We start from the raw sequence: 24542 nt of genomic DNA on the forward strand, positions 1-24542 counted from the left end.
ATGGTAATGATTTGCTGTTTTGAAATGAAACATCAACTGACCACTCCAAGTTAATAAATCATGTTGAAGATAATTTCTCTCCCTGTCTCTCTATCTTTAATTACATCTAACTGTTTTTATTTGCAGCAAACCTTCAAGAGAAGCTGACAGATTTTCTGCCAAAACTGCTTGATTGTTCTACAGAGATTAAAGGTTTCCATGAACCACCGAAGTTACCTTCATACTCCACGCATGAACTCTGTGAGCGATTTGCCCGAATCATGTTGTCCCTCAGTCGAACTCCTGCTGATGGAAGATAAACTGCACACGCTTTCCATAAACACACTGTATAAACTTTTTTTAGTTCTTAACCCTTGCCTTCCTGTCACAGGGTTTGCTTGTTGCTGCTATAGTTTTTAACTTTTTTTTATTTTAATAGCTGCAAAAGACAAAATGACTATACAGACTTTAGCCAGACTGCAAACAATAAAGCTGAGAATCGCATGGCGCTCAGACTTTGTTTTAACCAGAACTGATGTATAATTACAAATCTGATTGATTTTATTATGGCAAAACCATGCTTTTGCCAGCTTTCTGTTACAGTATTACTTTGCTTTTATCTTTTCTTAATCTGTAGCTTTCCATTCAGTCTGGATCCTCCATGACTACAGCCATTTAAGTGTTCAGCACTGTGTATAATATATAATATTTGGTAGCTTGTAAATGAAATTAAAGAATAAAGTTTTATTTATGGCTACCTATGTGTTTGTAAGCAGGTATATTATATATTAGTGTATTATTTTAGTAATATAATATATAAATGATTTTGTTTGGGGATTGTTTTAAGATTGGGTGATAAATAGATTAATACAAACTTGTAATTTTGCTCTAATGTTAGCACATTGGAAATTTACTATTTGACACTTAACTATATCTATATTTTTGACTAAGTTGTTAAACTTAGTATGGCACCTAAACCTGTTTTGAATTCAAATCAGGTTTTCACTGAAGTGAGCGGCTGATATTTAAGTCAACCACACTGAAACTTTTAACCTTTTCTTAGGTTAACCTTTAATTTTTTTTATGTATTTACAAATAATATAGCAAGGTGATTATTTCAAGAGATACCAGAAAAACGTACTTGAATAAGGGCTATGTAATAGTGAAACTTATAAGAAATATGTATGTGGATATACATAGATACATTAACCCGTACACCACACACATACTCTTCATAATGGAGGACAGTGTTTCCCATTATAAAATCATTCTATTTTTGTAAATTGTGTTCTATTATAGTTGAAAATGTTCTCTACTAATCAACGCTGTGAAATGAAGTTGATATTGTTGAACTAGAAGTTATGAGTGTCTTACCTGCATTTATTTACCTCCTTTTCAAAAAGGAAAAAGCTGTAGAATGTTTTGTAGATGGAACCGCTCTTTAAGATTAATGAAGTAATATTGTGAATGAAAATCAATGCTTTTTAAAGGTAATTATGTTACCAATGACCTATTTTTGAATTTATAAAAATTTCTTTACAAATGATACTTTGTTAGCCTAGTAAAATATATCATTATACTCTGTGTATGTTTGTTAGAGTGTCGCCAAAACTAATGCTCCTTATAAGTGCCTCTCATGAAAAGTCCTGGATGGAAGAAGAATAAGAAAATATTAAGCTATTACATAATACTTCTTGTAAAGGTATCAATGTACTGCTAAGATATTAAATTAATGACAAAGAATTGATACTATTTCTGCTGTAAAATTAGGTTTTGCATGTTATAGCTCTCAAAGTGTGTTTTGATTTAGATTTTAAATTCTCTACTCAGCAGAATTAGTGTTGTGCATTGGTTTTCAAGTCCTGTTGAAAGTTTAGAAACTTCCTATGTATCATCAAAGCATTTATAAAGTATCTTCCGTATTTTATGATATTCTGCCGTAACAGTGACGTTGTTTGCGTTTATGTGTATAATTGACCACTGAAAAACAAACTTCTCAAACACCACATGGAATTTACTCCTTTTACAAGGCACATCCAGGTGAGTATTACTGTATTTACTCTACTTAAAAGCCAAGCTTCTTCATCCTAGTTATGAATCTGACTTTCTTTTTTAAAGAAATGACCTTTTTCAAAACTTGAGGAAATAACTTATTTTTGTATCAGTTTTTAATCTAATCTTAAGATTTAGATCAGTGAAATTTCTTACATTATTTACTATATTAAATATAACATAGCTGGTAACTTGAAAGTTGAAACCTCAGTAGAACTGTTGTCCATGCCATATTTCACTTTGATTTAAATGACTCTTTTTGATTACTATAGTTCTCCTTTCCCAGTCCCCACAAATTACATTTTGAAATAATTTAGTGTAGAATTCAAATAAATAGAAGTTAAGAGTTACAGAAACTTCTCATAAACAGCGTGTGTATAAAGAGACAGTAGCCAGGAGTGAATCTATGAGACACTCCAGTACTTTTCAGATTCATTAAAATACAATAATAACCATACACTGAATCAGTAGTTCTCAAAATGTGCTCTGCAGACGAGTGGCTTCAGCATCACTGGGAAAAGGTTAGAACTGAAAACTTTTGAGCCCCACACCAGAACTGCTTAATACTTGTTAAAACTTGGAGAGTTAACCAGTTTCAACAAGTCCATCAGAAGATTATGATGTCTGCTAAAGTATGAGAACAAGGTCACTAAATAAAACTATCAGTAGCATTGTATGCAATTTAAATGATGCTGTTTAATTTCCATTCACTTTTGAACCCTTGTTAGTTGGAAATTTTTCAGTATATTCCCTCACTGACAATTTCAGGGAAGTGACTAAAAATTCTTTTGCTTAGTTTTAGATTTTTTGAGACTAAGGTAGATTCTCTCCTCTTGTATCTAATTCTCCAGAAATTCAGTTTCTTTGTTTTATGATTCAGAATTGTTGACTTCGGCCTAAGTCCTATTGTCATCCCCCAAAAGTACAACCACTCAGAATGCTTGGGGTGAGTAGGGATACCCTTGTGTTAAAAAAAAAAATTAATTTACTTTAAATTGTTAAGCAGATTAAATATCATTTGTTGTGCCCATGATAACCTCGTCCAAAGAATGTGTATTAGTCTGCCAGGGCTGCCATAATAAATACCCCAGACTAGGTGGTTTGAAAAAACAAGTTTATTTTCTCACAGTTCTAGAGGCTGAAGTCCAAGATCAAGGTGTTGGCAGCTTTAATTTCTCCTGAGACCTCTCTCTGGTTTGCAGAAAGCAGCCTTCTCACTTTGTCTTCCCATGGCCTTTCGCCTGGGTACGTGTGCATCTCTGGTGTCTCTTCCTCTTGTAAGGACACCAGTCATACTGGGTTAGGGCCCCACCCTTATGACCTCTATCATAATTGCCTCTTTAAAGGCTCTATCTCCAAATACTGTCATCTTGGAGGGTTAGGGTGTCAACAAATGAACTTAGGAGTCCAAAGGAAGACAGTCCATGGCATGTGATTGCCCAGTTTATATACCTCCTTTCCAGGCACAAAAGTATCATTACGGGCTCACAGTGCAAATGTCAATAGCTCTACTCTTTCATCTGATTTTTTTTTCTTTTACTTTATTCTAAAAATTAAATCAACGTTGTAGCAAACCAAGTGAAAAGTTGCTCAAAATGTATTCATCTAATCATTTCAGTGTGTTTTCATTGAACAAATCTTTGCTGAATGAATGAAATCATTCATGTTGTTTTGACCTCGTTCATGTTTTGCTTTAATCAGTTTCACTTCACATTATACCATAGATCTGTATCAGTTTTGCTAGTGTTTTTATTTTTACCTGCTCTACGTTTCTGTTCCACCCTCAGCCAGTACTGAAGGTATTGATGTTAACAATTTTGGCCACATGCTTTTCCATGTTTGGATAATGATGTGCAGGGTATACACATAAGCATTGGTGGAGGGTTTGGGGTGGGGGAAGGGGTGGGGTGAGGAAAGGGAGGGGGTCATTGCTTTTAAGTGATAAAAAAAATATTTTACAGCATCCTTTCTCCCCCCCCCTCTGGTTTCCCCTCCTCCTCTCCTATACTTTCTAGCCTCCAATTCCTTCTTTTTCTAATTAACTTTGATAGAGGTGACATCGTAACCAAATAATTACTTCAATAATAAAAGTAAATGAGTCATGATGGAGGGAACTATATGAACTATATACACAACTGAATTTACACAGGCAACCACATAAGAATTTCAAACATCCTTATTCTATGCACAGTTCTCAATAGCTGTTTCACACCTTCACTACCATCCTGGACCTTCTGTTCAATGCTGGCTCCAGTGAAATAGGGTGATCTTACCTTTACCTTACCAAGACAGGTGAGGCGCTTGGGTATGATCCTTTGTACCTTCATACCTGGAAATGTATAGTTCATTATTAACCAGGATGTAGTAAGGGATGGCATTATTGATAACCCAGTGTTACGAGGAAAATATAAATAAAATCAGATGCAGTATTAAATGAACTTACGAATTTAGTTAAATTACATTTGCTCTTCTACAGAATTAATTCAGAAAGGCCAGCTTAATATCAGTTCGTGCTTTAGCAAATAGTTCTTAAGTTTTTCAGTAACCTGGAGCTAGATTAGTATCCTTAACCGTAGTTGTGCATCAAAAACACATGAGGAGCTCTCTTTACAACAGGTGTCTAGGTCCTATCATGTGGATCCTTAAAAGCCTTTTAAAGTGAGAACTGTTTTGAGAACATTTGGTAGGTGCTTCCCCAACTTTCATTTTTCTAAAGATCACCTGTGGCTCTCCCCTCAGGGACTAAATTGAGCCTGGCTGAAGCAGGGTGGAGAAATTTGCTTTTCGCATTATTATAGTTCACATGAAAAGCTGGGGGTTTCAATATGCTAGTGCCCCACACAGCCATCCAGCATTCCCATTTTGGTCTGTGCTCCAGCCAAAGCTGCACTCAAATATTTTCAGTCCTTAATTTACTGGATTTCATTCTCTCTTCTGAGTGGTTAAGAGTGCAAGCTCTAGAACCAGACTGCCCGTGTGCAGATCCTGGCTCAGCTACTTACTGTGTGTTGATCTTGAGTGAACTCTAACTCTTCTGGATCTCTTCATCTATAAAATAGCTTTGCACTAAAGACTACCTTATGTGATTCTTTTAAAAGATTAAAAGGGTTTCTACATATAAAAAAACTTGGAAAATGTCTGCCACAAATTAAGTGTCCAATAATTGTCAGCCATTCTGTACCTTCACTGTTGCCTTCTGATTTTCAGAATCTGCCTTCCTGAGACAGGCTTCTTTGGACTGCTCTCATTCCTGTCTGCATTCTTCCACATTTTCTTTTCTTTCTACTCCTTAAATATCAGTGTCCTCAAGGTTCTTTATTTGGCACCCTTCTAACTCTTCACCTTTCCTGGATGGTCATATTTACTAGTTTGACTTTCTGTAATGCCCACATGCTTGCGACTCAAAAGTTGGTATTTATAACTAAACCTCTGTTGTTCATTTTAGACCCATATATACGTCCAGTTGTCTGTTCCACATAGACACTTGGATGTTTCACAGGCACTTTAAGCTCTGCACATCCAAAACTGAGTTCACCACTTCTCAAACCTGGTTCTCTTTTATTCTCTTTGTGAATGATACAATAATCCAGAAGTGAGAAATTATTCTCAATTCTGCTTTTATTTCCCATTGATTACCAAGTGTCCAGAGGTCAAGTTTGAAATCCTTTGCTCACGCATCCCTTCACTGCTGCTGTTGGTGAGGTTTCTCATCTCTTAGTTTGGACAGTTGGACTTCGCCCTGATTGGCCTCTCCGTCTTTGATCATGCCTCTTTAATCCGTCTTACATACTTGTTGGCAGAATAATTTTTCAAAGAAGTGTTGCATATCTCTTCTGTTGCCGGACTGAATTCCTTTAGAGGGAGATAGTAGCTCCTGTTTTTGTAACCTAGTACCTGTTAAATATCTGGCAATTTAATAAAGGTGCAGGTCATCTGGCCCTTCAGTCACCTTAGACCTGCATGGTCCAGTAAGACAGCCACTAGCCACATGTGGCTATTTAAATTTAAACCAAATAAAATGAGTTAGTCATACTAACCGTATTTCAAATGTTTAATAGCCACATGTGACTATTGGCCTCCATATTGGACAACACGTTTTAGAACATTTCTATTATCGCAGAAATCTCCATTGGACAGAGTTGCCTCAGGCCCTTGCTCAGTATGGACATCTTCCTCTATTAACCCCCCTGGAACATACAAACACCCTCCAAAGTGCTAACCTGAGGAAACTGGCCTTCAGCATTTGTCTCCTTATCTTGATCCTGCCGTTAACCACTTTACTACATCTGCTCTTTAGAGAGCACCTCTACCAGCAGGTGTCCGATCAGAGCCCACACACGATACTTTGACAAAGACGTGATAGGAGCATAAAAGGGTAACCCAGAGTGCCTGCAGGATGCACCTACTATTGCTAGGGGTAGGGAAACAAAAAGGGAAAAATTGGGGTTACCAGAAACTTGGAGCTTCAAACAAAGGGTCCTCACCTCTGAGGAGGGGCACCCCCAAGTGCTCTTGCTACGTCTGAGGGATGCAGTGAAGGTAGTTCTAGAAGTTCTAAAAGTAATGGAAGACTGGAATCAACTGAAATTATTAGGTCAACACTGGTAGGATTGGCAAGCAAGGACAAAGAAGTAAATCTTGTTTCCTCTTTCTACCTCCCAACCTCCCTATGGTACTTACTGGCAGAACCTAAATGGAACGCAGTAAAGAAGTCAGGAAAATGCAGTTTGCAGAGTCCCAGCCCCAGCATCACAGAGCAGAGGATAAAAGGGTGGAGCTGGAGCTGAGAGACAGTAGGTACACCCTAGTTTCCTCTCAAATTTCCTTTTTATCCAAATGTGTTAATCTTTACAATGCTAAATATTCAGGAATGTGTTGGTAAACTATGAGACCTCAAGCATAAATGCACTAGTTCTGACTGAAATTGGTTTTTTTTCTTAATCAAATGAGACCTTTCAGTGATGCTATTTAATGCTTTATGTTTAAAATCAGCAGTGGAGGGATGTATATATAACATGAATTCGTGCCTGTTCATTCATGCATTCATTACCTGTGCGTCATATGCCACACTCTCTGCCAAGTAGTTTGTTATAAAAAAAAAAAAAAAAAAATTCACATAATTAGACAAAAGTAATAATCCACCCAAATTCATCTGTCAACCCGGAGTTAGACATGACATTTTTGTGTTGATGCCTCTTGACATCTTCCTGTGCATGTGCACATATACATACACACACACGTAACTATAGCTAAATGATTTTCATTTTAAAAAACTTAAAATGTAGTAAATGTAGACACAGTTTCAAGAAAGTATATAAATATCTCTCTTACTGCTCTACATTATTTGATTATAAGAAGATGTACAATATTCATGGACATACACCATAGGCTGCTATTTACATCGTTGTGTGTATTAACTTTTATCCCTTTTGTCTTTCTGCTAAATTTGAGGATGTATAGTTTCTGCCTTGAGTTACTGAGTTTACAGATTTAAACTTTTGAGCTAAATTGTCAAACTGTCCTTTGCAAGCTATTCCAGTTACACTGCCACCAATAGTTCATGAGTGTGTGTTTCTTCACAGGTTCAACAACATAGAATATTATCAGGGACTGCCAAGAATTTATTGTATATTTTTATTTTTAGTGAGAGTGAATGTAGTTCAATATGTTAATGGCTGTTTGTATTTATTGTTTAACTACTTGCTTATGTATGCTCTTTGCACTTTTTCGGTTGGGTGTTCGTGTCTATGAATTTACAGGAGCTCATATTAGGAATCACTAAATTCTTTATAAACACTGCAGATTTTTTCTTTCATTTATTTTAAGCTTCCTTATAATATTTTTATAACTTTATTTTTATGTAATCAGATCTGTTGACTTGCTTTATATATTCTGCTTTGGTATCATGTTTAGAAAGAATTTTCCCTGTTCAAAATTATAATACTCATCCATGTTTTCTTCTGATATTTTTATGAGTTTGTTTTTATGTCAGTCTTTAATGCAGTTGGAAATTATATTAAGGGGTGAGGTAAAGATTCACAAATTTCTGCCAAGATTATCTAGTTGTCTATAAAATATTTCTTCTTTTCCCTTACTGATCTAAATGTAACCTTCACTAGATAATAAATTTTTGTTTGATATTCACAGACATTAAGTTCCATTTATGTTTTTGTCTATTCAACTTCCATTACTAATGCAATGACTCTTGTTTTAACATTGATTTAAAATATTTGTTTTATAACTAGTATACATTTTCCTAGTATGTATAATGTCAAGTGTTACTCTCCAACACAGACACCCTTGATACTCATTTTTCCCAGAACTTCCTATACTCTTCTACAAATAAATTTTAGAATTATTTACTCTTCCTTCAAATAAAAATCCTATTGGCATTTTTATTGTAATTATATTGACTTACATAGATTGGCATATAGAAAAATCATGGCACCTTTACAATACTGAATTTTCTATCTGAAAAGAATGTTGTCTGTCCTTTTATCAGATTCATATGTCCTTCAGTAGAGTTGAAACATTATTTTATTTGTCTTTAATTCTAGGTATCTTGATGTGCTTTAATGTTTTTCTGATGTTTATGAATGAGCTGCTTTTTCCACCTTAAAAAAATGCTTTCTAATTGAGTATTACTGGTACAGAACAACAGCTCTCAAACTTTTTGGCCTCAGGACCTCTTCACACAAAAATTATTGAGGACCTAAAAGAGCTTTTGTTTGGGCAAGTTATATCTATTGATATTTACTATTTTAGAAATTGAAACTGTAAAAAATATATAATATTAATTTTTAAATGATAAAAATATCAAAATAACATGTTAACAAAAATAATACATTTTAAGTGAAAAATAGCTAAATTTTCTGCCTGGTTCTTTTGGAGACCAGTGTGCTTATAACACAAGCCTGAGGCTTGAAATGAAGTACTAATTATAACTATCCCACCCCTTACAATAATTATGAAAATTATCCTGTGTTCACACTTAATTTCTTTGAAAAATAAAAATCATCAAATTATAAGAGTTTGGAACTTCAATATGCCTTCCATAGTCTTGGAAATTTCACCTAATAAGACAACTGTTCTTTGCTTGGTTGCACTTCCTTTAACCCATATTTTGAAAATGTCTCCAGGAAGAACGCATACCCAGTGTTTTACAGTGCCCTCCAGTATTGCAGCCTTGTATGTCCATGGTCCAAACACTGAAAAAAGTTGCTTTATTTTTCTTAATCCATTTTTATGGTTATTGATTGCAGGAAACTTATTCTGATACCAGTTGTTCCATGATGGCTAAATCAAAGAAGTCTATAAATCTTCTAGAAGACAGCATATGCAGACTATCTTTAAGATCTTGGAATAGCAATGGATATCTTAACACAGAAAAAGAAAGAAACTTGAAGCAAATTTTTGATAAATTTAACCACATGAAATTAAGAATTCTGTCTATCAAAAGATTTCCTAAAGAGAGTGAAAAGACAAGACAGTGTAGTGAGAGAAGATATTTGCAGTGTGCAAGATGCTGGTGCAGAAATAAAATTATATAAAGAATGGACTATGGCTTAGGTGAGATAATTATGATGACATGCTTCCTAAAATGTTCCCAGATCCTTTTTTCATTAAAAGAATATATATATAAACTCAAAGACAGCATTTTCCTATGAAGTGAAGTGACAAGCATTCTCATAAGCTACGAAATGCAAGTGGATGTAGCCAAACTACAGGCAACTACATTATTTTGGCAAAACTTGGCAAATTTAGCAGACTTGAGGAAGTAGGAGAGCAAAAAGAAATAAGAAAGAAATTCTGACTGTCCTAAGACACCCAGAAAACAGAAATTGCCTGTAAGTATCCATAAAGTGGAGAAGACCCCAATCTGATAGGGATCTTCTGCATAGGCCTAAGACAACTGGCAAAATAAGGAGAAGCCTCTATTGGCTTCAATTTGTGGATGAGCACAAAAGGACGGGCAAAAAAAATTGGAGGGTGCTGAGGTGGTCTAACCCTCAAGGAAATAAAAAATGTTCAAAAACAAGACTATTTCGTAAGGACAGAGATCATCCTGGGGGAAAAAAATCTATTGGGAATAGAATCCAGTTGAGACAGACCTAACCTAAAACTCTACTAATCATCTGACCTGCATAAATTCCACTCTTACTGGTATACCATGATGGCATTCCTGCATCCCCAGGAATTAGTATCAGTTCAGGTATGGTGTCCATACCTGAAATGCCTGATTATATCCTTTTCCCCAGTGCACATTCATCTTAATAAATGGACACAGGTCCCTTTAGGCAAAGGTTATGATGGAGTATGGATACATCTGCCGCACAACTGGGGACTTTCACAAGGAGACTGAGTTTCTTCTTCTTTCAAGTGGCTCTGGGGCTGCAAACTGGCTCATGTTAGAATTGGTTGAAAGACCATGATTCTTCATTTAATGATTCACATCAAACTTCTATTCAACAAATTTACAAACTTTTCTCCTTTAATAGTCTACCCAGCTATGCCAGTCCTAGGACACCATGACGATTAGACATTGTCATAAATCAAGCCTTCCAGTTACTTTGGCTGTGCTGCCATTAAAGTAACGTTGCCTACCTTGTCTGCTAGTTCAGTGATGCTGCATGACCCCTACCTCCCTGGGAGCCTATCATCCCTGTTGAACACTGGGAACTGATTTTGAGGGCAGCACTTCCCACTATCATTTCTGGTGCACAGAGAATAGCTGCAAGAGCTCTCAAAAGATGCTGATTATCAACATATTTCCCGAGGATTTGGTGAAGAGAATGTCTTCTGAACTCTCCATTGGACATAGGAGGGGTACATAATAAATCTACTCTCGCATTGCTGTCTCCCTAAATGTTTGGGCAACTCCATGTCCATGTACAAGCAAGTTCTAGCATCTCAATTTTGTTCAGTTTCGGCCACAGTTGAGTTCAAGTTCCAGTCAACCAACAAAGAAAACAGTTAGCGCTGCTACTAGCCATTGAAGCCAACAATTGAAGCCAAGTTCTCTGCTTAGTGCTTTAATATCAGTACATTTAGCAAAATACAACATATTCCCTCACACTTATCAAATATCCATTCTTACACGTTGTCCTCAAGTTTCTTTCAGTATAAATTTGCATAGTTTTTAATGCATTACTTTTAGTGTGCATAGTGTCTCCTCTTGGGTCACACCTGCTAGAACTTGAGTCTGAATAGAGGCCCGTGAACAATGAGAGGTGGTATGAATATTGAAGATCAATTTCCTGTAAGACAGCTACCTCAGGTGAGGCCATTACAAGCTCCTCAAGCAAGGGAAGTCCCAACACAGGGGAAGAAGGCTGCTCTTTTGACAAGGTTCAGCAGAACTTTGGGGTTTAAGGTCCTCGGCTTCATTGGAAACTTCCCATGTGTCCCTATTCCAGTTTTCATGGTCCCACTCTCCCAGTCAATGGCTTGATTTTAACACAAGAGACACTAATGCTGTGAGTCCAATTTGCTTTTTTATTCAGCCATTGCATAGAATTAAACTTTGGTATGGTTTTAGAAAAGAATTTGTGGCTATATGAGACAAGGGTTTCATTAGGTTGCAGTTTTCTTGTCCTTTACCCAAACGTTGAGACCAGAATTTAAGGCCTTGAACTCATCATTTTCTTTTATTCTTCAAAGAACTTTGATGCAACCAATCAATCCCTTTATAAAATGAATTTTTACTAAAATACGGCAGCAACTACTTAGTCACTCAAAGTCTTTCCTTCTATAGGTAATTTCCTGTGACAATTCAAGTCAGTTTCGCCACTGCAATCCATATGTCCCCTTTATGATCAGCAACATTAAGTCGTTTTAATCCAATTAGATTGGAGATAAAGATGATAGACTACCGTCCTCAAGATTCTGTCACCCTAGAATCACTTCTGATACCAACAACTACATTTATGGGGTTAAATGAGGGAAGCAGATCGACTATGAGTTGTGAGATAAGATATTTTTAAATAATTAAAACTTAAACAATTGTGGGGGGACCTGGGAGGTGACATTTTAGAAGAGAAGTTGGTGAATCAGAGGATGTGTCACTGATCAGTCAACCTGGAAGCCAAGCATGCCCAGCTGCTGAAGTGGGACTCTGAAGAGAAGGTTCAAGGAGAGATCTATGAAAAGGTATGCCCTGTAGAGCTACCACCTCTGCCACGATGATGGGCCTGGGGCAACTGATGGTCAACGGAGTTAGCAGCCAAAGAAAGCTGGGTACAGAGTGGAGAGCAGGTACAAGCAGAACCTATTGGCATCTCTGCATGTGTCAATCACCACATCTAACTAATGGCCTTCAGAAAACAAAGGCTAATTCTTCACTTCTCCTTTCCCAGTCTTGCGGTTCTTTTGGCCAGTGCTAACTAGCAACCTTATAGGGAGGAGATTCTAGGAAATGGACTTACAACCTTAACAGTGAACACAGTTCAGGCTACCACCTTTCAGTCTATGATGAAGGCATAGAAGAGAAATACAGCCACAAAGAAAAAAAGCATATGTATAAAATACAAACATGCCAGAAAATCCAATAAAAAAGTAGACTTGAACAAGGGCTTTACAAAAAAAAAAAAATCCAAATGACTGATAAATGGAAAAATGCTCAACCTCATGAGTAATGAGGAAAATGCAAATTAAAACACAATTAAATATCACCAAACACCCACAAGATTGGCAAAAACCAAAAAAACAAAAACAAAAAAACACAAACTACCAAATATTGGTGAGAATGGTGGGGATGTTTATGTAGCAATAGGAACATTCAAATGATACTGGTGGATTTGTAAATTAGTGAAACCTCTTTGGACAAGTATTTAGCATTTTTTTAAACATTGGAAGTTATGAATACATTATTCAGTAAATCCTAAGTATATTTCCTGAGGATATTTAGGTACACGTGCATCAGTTTACACATACAAAATGTTCTTGGAAGCATTGTTCATACTATCAAAAACTAGAAAGAACTCGAATATCCATCAACAGTAAACTGATAAACTGTAGTAGATTCATATAATGGAATACCATACAGCCATAAAAAGGAGACGACAGCTGCAAATATGAATATGGGTGAATCTTATAAAGATATTACTAAATTAAAGAAGGAAGACAAAAGTATATACAGTATAATACAATTTAACATTAAAAATAGGTAAAATCAAAATATATAGGAATGCATTCATGAATGGCAAAACTGAAAAAAGTTAAAATACAAGAAAGTATTACCATATAAGTCAAGATAGTGGCTGCTTATAGGAGGAAGGAAAAATGTGTGATTGGAAAAGGACATCTGGGAGGTCTCTGGACTTGCTTCCAATTTCATATGATTTAATACATTTTACTTTTCTGTACATAGGAAAGTTTGCTGTTGGAGTTTTCAGTCTGGAGTTTGGAGCAGAATTGTCCCCTACAGATATAAATTTGAGAATCATCACGTCTGAGGTACAGATACTTAAGGGAATTCATGTTATACAAAAAGATGATGTAGAGAGAAGAGCCCAGGACTGAGTTCTGAGTATTAAAAGGTGCTGTGTTGGAGGGAAAACCAGCAAAGGAAATAAAGAAGCCTATCCAATGAATTTAAGAAGTCTGGTGTCTCTTACTCCAAGATAGAAGAATTTTTCTAAAAGTAGGAAGTAGTCACCTATGATAAGTGTTTCTGAGTAACATGAGGACAGAAGAGTGGGTTTTCTTGACAAGGATCATTTCAGTGGAGTGGTGGAGACAGAAAGCGTGTTGGAACAGCTTCAAGAATTCAGCAACACAGCTGAATTAATAATTTTTTTAAAATGCTTATATTTGAAGCAAGGATAGTTACACTGAAGTAACTTGATTGTTGTCTTCTAAATTCCCAGTAGGTGGTGTTATAATACTGTATTTAGGGAATAGTTTATTTTTTCCTTTTTAATAAAGTGGAAAAAGAAGAAAATGCTAATACACTTGCTCAAATCTATGTACTTTCACTTTAAAAGCTTCTTTACTTTTTTTCCTGTAAGACAACACTATTATAAATACTTTAAGTCTTTATGATGACTCTTTAATTCACATTTTTACAAGAAAGTAGGTACTAAGTGATCGTTTTTTATTCTTTTATTCTCTATAGTTATACAATATTACATAATCAGTGAAAAGAATGAGATAGTCAAAATGTTTCCCCCCCAAATTTCCCAGGATCTTTTTTTACTCTCATATGTTAGACATATGAAAAAAGAAACTGTTTTTGTCCTGGAAGTCAAACAGGAATGCAAGGCCTATCATTATAACCATAATAACCTTTATTTTGCACTCAAAATGTTTTCTACTTTTAGCCACTCTTTAGAACTATCTATATCATAAATGATTGACTTTGCTGGAAATTCAGCTATTTCTAGTTGAATTCAATGTACTCTTAATTTTCCTACCTTACATGTCAGTAATCCTTATGTTTGCTTTGGCAACACAATACGTGCACTAAGATAACTGTCTCGTAACTCAGGGGATAGTGTGGTCTCCGTGTAAAGCTGACTCTCAAAGTTCCATGTAATAGTCCGTGTTTTCAATGTCTCCTCAGCTGGATTATATATCCTTTGGGGATCGGGGCAATGGATTAGTGGGTGGTTTCGTTTTTGTAAGCGCCACAATCCCGTTTTAAACTATGTAAAACTACACAGTCCATATTTGGTAAATATTAAATACATGTGCTACTATCTAAGCTTAAAGAATTAACTGCTTGAAATTTTCCTATATCCCAGAGATTTGGTGTCTACATTAGGAGATCTGTTACTTTGGTAATTTCATACTTGTGATAGTTCAGCTATTCAGGAATCTGAAGATGTATGCTCTCCATGGGGTTAGTCTTTGATGGAATAATGTAAATTATTTTGAAAAAGAATTTCACTTATTTTTAAAAGTCTGCTGAAGAAGTTAAAGCATTTTTAATTCTCTATTGTTGTCTAAAAATTAAGATATTGAAATGAGATAATTTTAAGTAAAATAAAGACAGTCTTTGAAAAATACTGAGACATCTCGTTATATTCAAAGAAATGTTGAACACCCAGGCCTTGGAAAGAGCAGAAGGTACAGTGGTCTTGAGGACTTAGCAGTAAGAATCATTGACATTCTCTGGGCAAGTTTTCCCAGGGCAAGTGGTTTGAAGAGCCATTTCCCAAAGGCTCTGTAGGAGGTCTCTGAATTTGACCCTAAATTGTAATGGCTTCTAAAATATAGAAATAATAATATTTCTCCCTGAGAGCCAAGATTCACTATCCCAGGTGTTATGGGCAGAATTATTTCTCCTTAAAACTCTTATATTGAAATCCCAACCCTTTTACCTTAAAATGTTACTGTATTTGTATATAGGGTCATTGGAGAAATAATCATGAGGTAATCAAGGAGGGCAATTGTGAAGACACAAGGAGAAGATAGCCATGTTCTACAAGCCAAGGAGCAGGGCCTCAGAAGAAAGCAATCCTGTCAGCACCTTGATCTTGGACTTACAGACTCCAGAATTGTGAGGAATGCATTTCTATTTTTTTAAGCCAATCTGTGGTACTTTGTTAAGAAAGCCCTAGCAAAGTAATACACCAGCCAAAGTTGGGATGATCCCTTTGGTTTCTTCCTTTGATGCAAATCCTCTCAGATCTTCCCTTTGCTTAAAAATAAGAGAAACTTTGTAGAATGCAAATCCAGGCGTTACACATAGAGGTTGGGTCAGCAGGTCTGATTCTAACCCAGGTGGTTGCCAGCAGCATGAGGAGGCCAACATTCTCTTTCTTGAATTCCATTCATCCTGATGGGAAGTAACTCTTTCTTGGGTTAAAAAACAAAAACAAAACAAAACCTGCCTCAAGTAGGTTCAGAAACCCAAGGTCAACAAATAAAATTTTCAGTGGAGTTTTTATTTCTGGGAATGGTACAGTCAATTAATTCAGAGCAATCTTTCCTTTAAAAAAAAGAAAGAAAGAAGTCTCCTGCACAAAATAAAGTATATATATCTATGTGAAGGCATTGGAGAACCACTGAAGTCATGAGGATTGAGGATTCGTACAGGCTTGAATCTAGGGAAGAATGGAAACCAAGGCAGATGCTGCTTTTCTCTTCAGTGTGCTCACCAATTCCCAAAGAGGCAGCTCAGAGGGACAGAAGCTGAGCAGCACTTTAGACAGACTCATGAGGTTGAGGGTCCAGGGTCCAGGGGACTGGAGTTCAAAACCCATATATGAGGAGACACCTTGGGAAAAAACTTTGTGCTGGCACCGTGAATGGTTACACTCTAAAGAACAAGAGCAAACAGAAATAGGCCCCTAAAGGGACTAAAGCCCAGGTTTGAGTCATTTCAATGACTGATAAAATTAATGTGAATTGGAGTTGCCTGCACCCTTAGCTAAGCTGCCTGCCAGAAATCCAGGTAAATCCTCTGTAGGTAAAGCTATGTCATCCAGAGCCTGATATTGTCACTTTAAACTTTACGTATCCTCTCCTGCACTCAAGCAGACCAAATCAGACAAAGCAAACAAGTACAACAAAAACTAGAGGAGACTCGACTTTGAATTTACATGACAAGGAAAAAGTCATCAGAAAAAGATATGTGGGAGATTCAGATTATGGAATAATCTTACAAAGCCTTTAAAATAAATGTGATAAATGGGTTCAAGGAATTAAATGGCAAAATAGAACACTTCAAATGGCAGTTAGAGATATAAGAAAGAATGAAGAGCAAAAGAAAAATTATATACATGGGAGAAGAAAAAGTAGTAAGTGCTGGAGTAAGGACCTCTGAAAATACATTCCTCCATAAAAACTATGAGAAAATAAAAATGATCAAAACCAGTTTATTTCAGAACTCTAGAAATTTATTAAAGGATTGTGACAATCTGAGAAGTAATACTCATGAAAAATGGCAACCTTAGTATGAAAAATGAGCCCTGTGGCATTTTAATATTTCCTATTCTCATCTCCTCCCCCAGCTCCATGGTAGTCTTGAAAACCAGCAACTTAATAACCACTGAAGGGGAAAGGATGGTTTGGTACTCTCCAAAAACACCTCATCCCCAGATAACTATTACTACTTTACTTCTCTGGCAGCATCCTGGAAAAGTCCACTTGAAAGAGTTTGCTTTATTTGAACCAACTCAGAACTTGCTCAGTGGGAAAAGTACTACACCCAGAGCATTTGTGGAAAACAATCAGCAGCAATTACTTAACATACAGGTAGCTGAGGTAGCAATACCAGTTAGGGCAAACAAAACGCTGGCCCCAAAACATGAAAGAATAATTTGGAAAATAAAATATCCACATGGATTTTTTTTAAAGCCCTGGTACATTCCTGGGATCTAGAAGTTTACACATGGGCAGAGCTGTAGTGTGCCCAGGCTGGGAAAAAAAACCTAAGAAGTCCTTCATTTCTTACAAGAAAGAGACCAAGAAGAGCATGGTGATCTTGCTAAGTTGAGAAGACAGAAATTAGAGTACACAGAGGCTGAGATATCTGGAGTTTGTGCAGCAGAATTCTTGAAAGAAGGTCGTTTTGAGTCTGTTGTTTGGTTAAAGATGTAGATTTTCTGCTTTTTCTCTGGCTCTTCCCCTTCCAGGGTCTTTCCTCACTACAGTAGTATTTTTCTAGCATCAATTTTTCAGCTCCCTGGCCCAGAAACACAGTGTGATTTTTCATAAGTGCCCCCCACTACAACTGGGTGACCTCAAAGACTGCAATTAACTTTAGGCTAAAAGTCATACATGTAGGTACACTTGCTTCATTCTGCTCCACCACCTTCCCTTGAGGGTATACTCCACATCTAAGTCTGTCTGACTCAATTTCCTCTTCAGTGCCTTAGTCCAAGTTTTACAATTGCTTCCTAGGAGATGAGTCCTCTGGTAGGACAGTACTCCACCATTAATGAAAGTTTTCTGATTGGTTAATCTCCATAATTCTGAAAAAGTTGATACTGACAAATACCTAATAAACACTTACTTTGTAAACAAATAACATCTGTTGTATACACCCTATTTACTTTGAGTCTAAAGGCACAGATAATGTTGATGTCAATTTGAACCAACAGAACGTAAGACATATCAAACATGCCCAGGTCCCTGTTGGCATAAAGTAACTAGCCTGACTCTCAACAGATAAGAACAGCGCTCTACTCCCTGCCTCTCTGTGGAGTACTTTGATCTTGCTGCAATTACATGAGGTTACTACCACCACCTAGTGCTGCTTGGGTAGAGAATATTTATGAGCAAAGGATCATCTGGGTATAAACAGCAACTAAAGGAAATAGAATGGCCAAATTTGGCCAAAGGGTAGTACATCCCTTCCTGGTGTATCAGCTGCCGTGGCTTGTTTGCTCAATTGGTTGATCGCTTAGTTAGCTTGTTGAAGAAAAATACATGTATTTTGCAAAAATAAATAGTTGCCTTGGTTATTTCTTTTAATCGGCATCCTCAGCCAGGTCTTTGCTTTAACCTGAGGTAGAATCAAAATTCATGTATACACTCAAATTTAATAATTGGCGTTTAGCTCAAATACAGCAGCCTTGCAACTCACATGCTCTAGCTACCCACCTGTTTAGTTCTATTCTCTTTTTTTAGCTTTCAAAATTGGATAGAATCATTAATAACTTATACTGACAAATTGCTTTATATCTATAGACCTATTAATCATCTATTTGTTCAATATTTCTTATATTCTGCCATCCTGTAATCAATTTTCTTCTTACTGAAGTACATCTGAAGTTCCTTTAGTTATAGTGATAAACATGCAAAGGTTTTGATTTCTAAAATGCCTTAATTTCATTCTTATTCTAGTAATAAAGTTTGGCTGGATACACAATTCTTAGTTGATATGTATTTTATTTCAACCCTTTAAGGTCTTTCCATTTTCTTCTGGCCTCCCTTGTTACTGCTGAAAATTCTGTCATCAATCTATCATGACTTTGTAGGTGGTTTTTTCTTTCTTACGGTTTTTAGATCTTTATTTGTTGGATGCTGGTATTTTCACTACAAAGTTTCTATGTGGATGTTTCTTTGTACTTATTCTGTTTCAACTATATTGCAGATACCTTTCTTCCACACAACTGATGGACTTGGATTTTTCCTTTTTTTGTGTGTCTCAATAATCTACTTTTCATAGACTTATCCAGCTGAAAGAAGAGAAAAGAAACTGTTGTGGAATGCCATTCGCCTCTTAATATCTTTGTCCCAGAATGACAAACATCAGTTACTTCTATTCCCTTTTCACTGGACAACCCCTGGCCACATGGCTGCATCTAGACCTGACCAGTCACATGGCTAGTGGGGCAGCTGCTTCATACCTCACCTTTTTCTTTCCAAATATAGAACACATTTACCCTCTCTCCAAGGAAAATAGCCCAAAGTTATTCAGCTGTTACATCCAGACAAAAGTCAAAGCACTTTGAGTGGTACTCAACATGGTAGGCTGAATAATGGCTACCCACTGATAACAGGTCCTAATTCCTGGAACCTACAAATGTTACCTTATGAAGAAAAAGGGCCTTGCATATGGAATTAAATAAAGGATCTTGATATTGGAGATTATCCTGGATTATCTGAATGACCTTTAGATGCAGTCACAAGTGTCCTTGTAAGAGAGAAGCAGAAGGAAATTTGAGACAGAAGAGAACATAAAAGGAGAAGGCCACATAAAGACGGATGCAGACATTGGAGTGATGTGGTCACATTAAAGGAATTCCAGCAACCACCAACAGATGGAAGAGGCAAGGAATAAATTCTCCTCTAGAGACTCCACTGGGAACACACCTTTGCTGACACCTTGACTTCAGTCCAGGGAGACTAATGTGCTGGCCTCCAGAACTGTGAGAGAATCTTGGTTGTTTGAAGCTGCCAAGTTTGTGGTAATTTTTACAGTAGCCACAGGAGGCTAATATACTCAGATGAAGACTCCTCATGACTATTTGAACATCTTTTTCTGAACAGATCCTAAGGGCAGACAAAGAAGACCTCATCAGACCTTAATTCTCCTTCTTGGAGAAGAGAGAACATTTTAGCTGTGGATACCACATTAGCATCTCTAATATTTTTGGCTTGATAGCATATAATGTGATAGTTCACCAGGAGAAATGCATTGGGGAATATGCAAAGTAGATCTGCCTTTTCAATGTTCTTTGGAGTGTTTGGCCATGTTCCTCTTTTAACACATCAATAGCCCACAGGAGACCAAGTTTACCAGACTTTAGACAATTACAGTCAATTAATGTTTGAGTGTATTTCATCTGTTACTTACCTGTTAGCTTTGGTGCTTGAGGAATGAGAGACTTGATCTCAATGGCTTATGTATTGGAAAAAATGTGTTTTGCCCTTCCAGTATCCTTTCACCCTACTTCAGCTAATATCATCCTGACTTTCATTAACTCCTCTAATTTGTGCAATTTTGGCGAGAAATCACAACTGCAATTTTTCTGAAAATCACCATGCACTCTCTTCTAGGCAAGAAATAGGTGTATGACTAGGCTAGAGAAACTGGCTCACTCTCTGAGGACTTTGCCTTTTGAGTAGAAAGACTTAAGGACAGAAGAATGTTTGGAGCTCATTACTTCTTGCAGTTATCCTTGACAGGATGATGGAGTATGCCTGCTGCCTGGAATTCCAGAGGCTCTTTTGTCCCAAGCCTTTCCCAATCCTGACCCTCCAGACTTCCTGCCAATTTTGTAAGTTGCCCAATAAAGCTGAAACAAATTCATACTTGCTGAAGTTAGAAATCATAAGTTTCTGTTGCTTGAAACGTAATAATCTTCAATCTACAGAAACTTTCAAGACTACGTTCTGGCATCTTGAGGATATTCTGCACCTGGAGGGAGAGAGAGGGAGGACACCTTTCGACAGAAAAGTTGCGAAAGGAAATGTTAACCTACATATTTATTTGGTTAAGAGCAAAAGTGGCCCTTAATATCTCTAAATATTATCTCACTTCCTTTGATCCATGTGCTTTAAAATGCCAACATTAGTGATAGAGAGTAGACTTCCATTCAGGAAGTTCAGAGGTGTTTTAAAGTATGTGATCTGATATGTGCAGATGATCCCTGACTTAAATGCCTCAACTTATGATTTTTTGACTTATGATGGTACAACAGTGTTAAGCATTCAATTGAAAGTGTACTTCTATGTTTTAATTTTGATCTTTTCCCAGGCCAGTGATACTTGTGATACTCAGTGGTGGCAGGGAGCCACAGCTCCTAGTCAGCCATGAAATCATGAGGATAAAGAACCAGTAAGCTTACAACCATTCTGTTTTTCATTTCCAGTACAGTGTTCAATATGTTACGTGAGATATTCAACATTTTAGGCTTTACGTTAGGTGATCTGGACAAATTGTAAGCTAATGTAAGTGTTCTGAGCACATTTAAGGTAGGCTGGGCTAAGCTAGGTGTTTGGTAGGTTAGATGTATTAAATACATTTTTGACTTAAGATGTGTTCAATTTATGATGGGTTTATTAGAATATAACCCCATCGTAAGTTGAGTGAGATCTGTATACAAATTGATATATTTTTAAAGGTACATAGTTGATCTCATTTCATTTGGCATTTTTACTGATGGATACCTGTGTCAATATTTTAGCAGCATTTCCACTAAAGAAAATTTCAAACATCAGTAATAAACAAATTAGTTTGATAATATTTATTCTATTAGATGGTTTATTTATGTTGACTGTAAATGGATATTTTAGAATAGCGTCTACTGAAAGAAAAATTGTGGAATCATGTATTTTTAAGGTAATGTTTTAGATTTGCTTGATTATTGTAACGTAATTTTTTCTAATCAAGTTTGTACTTGTATTGTCAGTCACTATTAAATTTAAAACTGTTTGAAGGTCTATGTCATTCAGGGTCCAATCAAGAGAGAGAAATCATATTATAATTTTAACAAAGAAATTTTAATATAAAGTATTCATAACTATAACCAATCTAGATTAGTTACTGACATAAAAACTCTAAAAAATAATGGAAGAACATAAATAGAGAGAAGCCATTGCCTCTAGACCTGAGCCAGGACAGCAAGAGAAGCAACAAATCTGGAAGAGGTTCTCCTCCCCTCCCATGGAGGGGGTATGGCCATGGCCATGCCTACAGGATGGTGAAGTTATCTGAGGTACGTTGCCAGCCAAAATTGCCAGGAAGCCACCTTCTGGGTGCTTGGAAAACTGTCCACAGGAAAGTGTTGCTTGATGGAATTTGCTGGGAATCTGCCCTCTGAGGTGCCAGAGGAAGTGGCCCATTGTGGAGGTGCCATTCAGCAGAACTCACTGGTGTCCCATGCATGGCTGGATATTGTGCACCACGGGAGCAAGTGGGGAAAAACACACCAAAACAAAGCCTCTTTTCCCTGCAGTGTCCTCTAGAGCCACCTGCTGACAACACATAACACTGTGTCACCTGAGAAAAGAAATGTTCACAGGGTCCAGCTCCAGTATCATCAGCAGGGCAATGAGAGTGGACTCGGAGATGAGAGGTAATGAGCTGGTCGCTGACACATGGTAAGTGACATTGCTTTCCCACCTCACCACCCAAGAAGTGAAAGCAAGGCATTTTGCAAGACTTGGCACTCATTGGTTTGGTCAGATGAGGAAAATCAGTCCTTGAGAAGAATTTTACCTAAGGCTCCACATAGGTATTTTAACTGGGAAAACAAGAAAATAGCTCATGTTTAGTTTTTAGAGTATTTCTTTGAAATGTTTAGATACATTTATGCAATGAAAGAACTGGAATTCTCAGTTAGTTTCAGCCTGTGAAAATGCTCCGTTGAAAAATAATTTTCTTATAAAGAGACAGACTGCCCACAAACAGTCCATTCCCTAAGGAGAAAAATCTGTGGTTTCTTAAAAATTGAGTTCAGATTGTATTTGCACGGTCAGGGCCAAGCTGATTTTTATGTACTTCTGAATCATCTAACACATGGAATTGTACTCCTTCCAGCATGACTGGATGGGAATAAACAGGCTATTGACTGAGGTTGTATGTACAACACATTGTAAACTGTGAAGTAGTATGTAAAAACTTCCAGAAGGATTTCTCTTTTGACTCTACTTTTTCTAGTGTCATTTAACTCCCATAAATTTTTTTCTAAATACTTGCAGAAAAAATTCTTGAAAGCTGTTGAAGTGACATGGCAAAGCTCAACAGGTGGGTCACATTTACAATGTACCCTTTGTAACTGTGACTATTGGAGTTTACTATCAAATAACAGAGTAGGTATCATCTATAGAAAAACTCTTTCCCAAGTGGGCCTGAACCTTATTAGGCATTCAGACAGCTGCTACCCCCACTCCCCAAGCTTTTCTCCAGAAATTCTGGCTTTTCATACTATCTTTGTAATGTTCTGAATCTTTATTATCCAGAGTTTTTTTCAGGGGGGCTGCAGAACCAATCAGAGAAGAACTAAATTGGAGCAAATGCTGGCTAATTCCCGAGATATTCCACAGAAATGTGACCTAGTCCTGAAAATCAGAAAGAATGTTTTAAACAGCTGAGCTTTCCTTTGCGCTAAGATTGCAAGAATTTACCTACTAATGCAAGGACTGGCCATACCTCCAAGTTAATTTATAAAGGTTTAAGAGTTTTCAGATGTCATTAACATGTTCTCCAATTGTGCACAATCAATTGTAATCTAAGCAGAAAGGAAAGTATAGCCCAGGTAAAGCTCAAGTATTTGCATCTCACATTTCCATCTTAACTGTAGAGCTGAAAGGCAGCTGTCTTGGATACTAGAGGTTGGAGCACGGGGTGCTTAGCATGTACTGTGTGTGTCTCTATAAAAGTGTGTTATCTAATTAAGTAATGTAGATTCTCCCCCTCCTTAAATTAACTCCCCTCAAATGCCTCATCTCTTAATTACTATAAATACTGGCTTCATCTTGCTTGCAAGTAATTTTCTGCTTCCTACCTTTTTGTGGTTTACTAATTTGGAAAGAATTATAATCAGTGTGTTCTACCTCAGATAACTCGGCAATACTACAAAGTCCAGGGTAGAAAATCTCCATTCTCTATGTTTCGGGCAATTTTCAAGAACTCAGTCACAGCACGGTGAGATGGTTTTATAAGACAAGGAACAATTCTTCATAAATATGGTCACATGTTGGAGATACTGCATAAGAGAGCATCTCGCTCTCTCCCTTCCTTCCCTCCCTCCCTTGCCCCTTCTTTCCTTTCCTTCTTAGATCTTTTATTTTATATTCAAACTGAATACCATCTCTTCTTCTTTCCCCTAATAGGACCCATCCCTGAGATTCACAAACCTCCAAATAAAACCAGGGAAAGAGGAAAACGATAAATTTATCTTTTTTTTTTAATCTTTTATACTTTTATATTTCCATTTGTATTTGTTTAAGTGGAAAAGTTAGTCATCCACAATTTTTTTCTCTTGACGTTAAAAACCAGGTGAAAGATATCATGTAAAAAAAAACAAATGACCGTGCAATTAAAGATACCACATTGTTTTGAAACCCTAGCGAGGAATGCCAACTCTTGCTTTTAAGAGTGGAGAGGTTTA

At 36.8% G+C, this 24542-nt stretch overlaps 1 protein-coding gene across 2 annotated transcripts in view; it reads left to right on the forward strand.

The window, feature by feature from the left end:
* Window positions 1–8177, forward strand: part of USP25 (ubiquitin specific peptidase 25) — a 127596-nt gene extending 119419 nt beyond the window's left edge. For both annotated transcript variants that reach the window (XM_031457920.2, XM_031457941.2), the window contains one exon: window positions 127–8177. In XM_031457920.2, the coding sequence (XP_031313780.2) occupies window positions 127–299 (173 nt within the window). In that variant the 3' untranslated portion in view covers window positions 300–8177. The remainder of the gene's footprint in view (window positions 1–126) is intronic.
* The last annotated feature ends 16365 nt before the right edge of the window (window positions 8178–24542 follow it).

The sequence above is a fragment of the Camelus dromedarius genome, chromosome 2 (genome assembly GCF_036321535.1).
Source record: "Camelus dromedarius isolate mCamDro1 chromosome 2, mCamDro1.pat, whole genome shotgun sequence".
In the NCBI taxonomy this organism is placed as follows: domain Eukaryota; kingdom Metazoa; phylum Chordata; class Mammalia; order Artiodactyla; family Camelidae; genus Camelus; species Camelus dromedarius.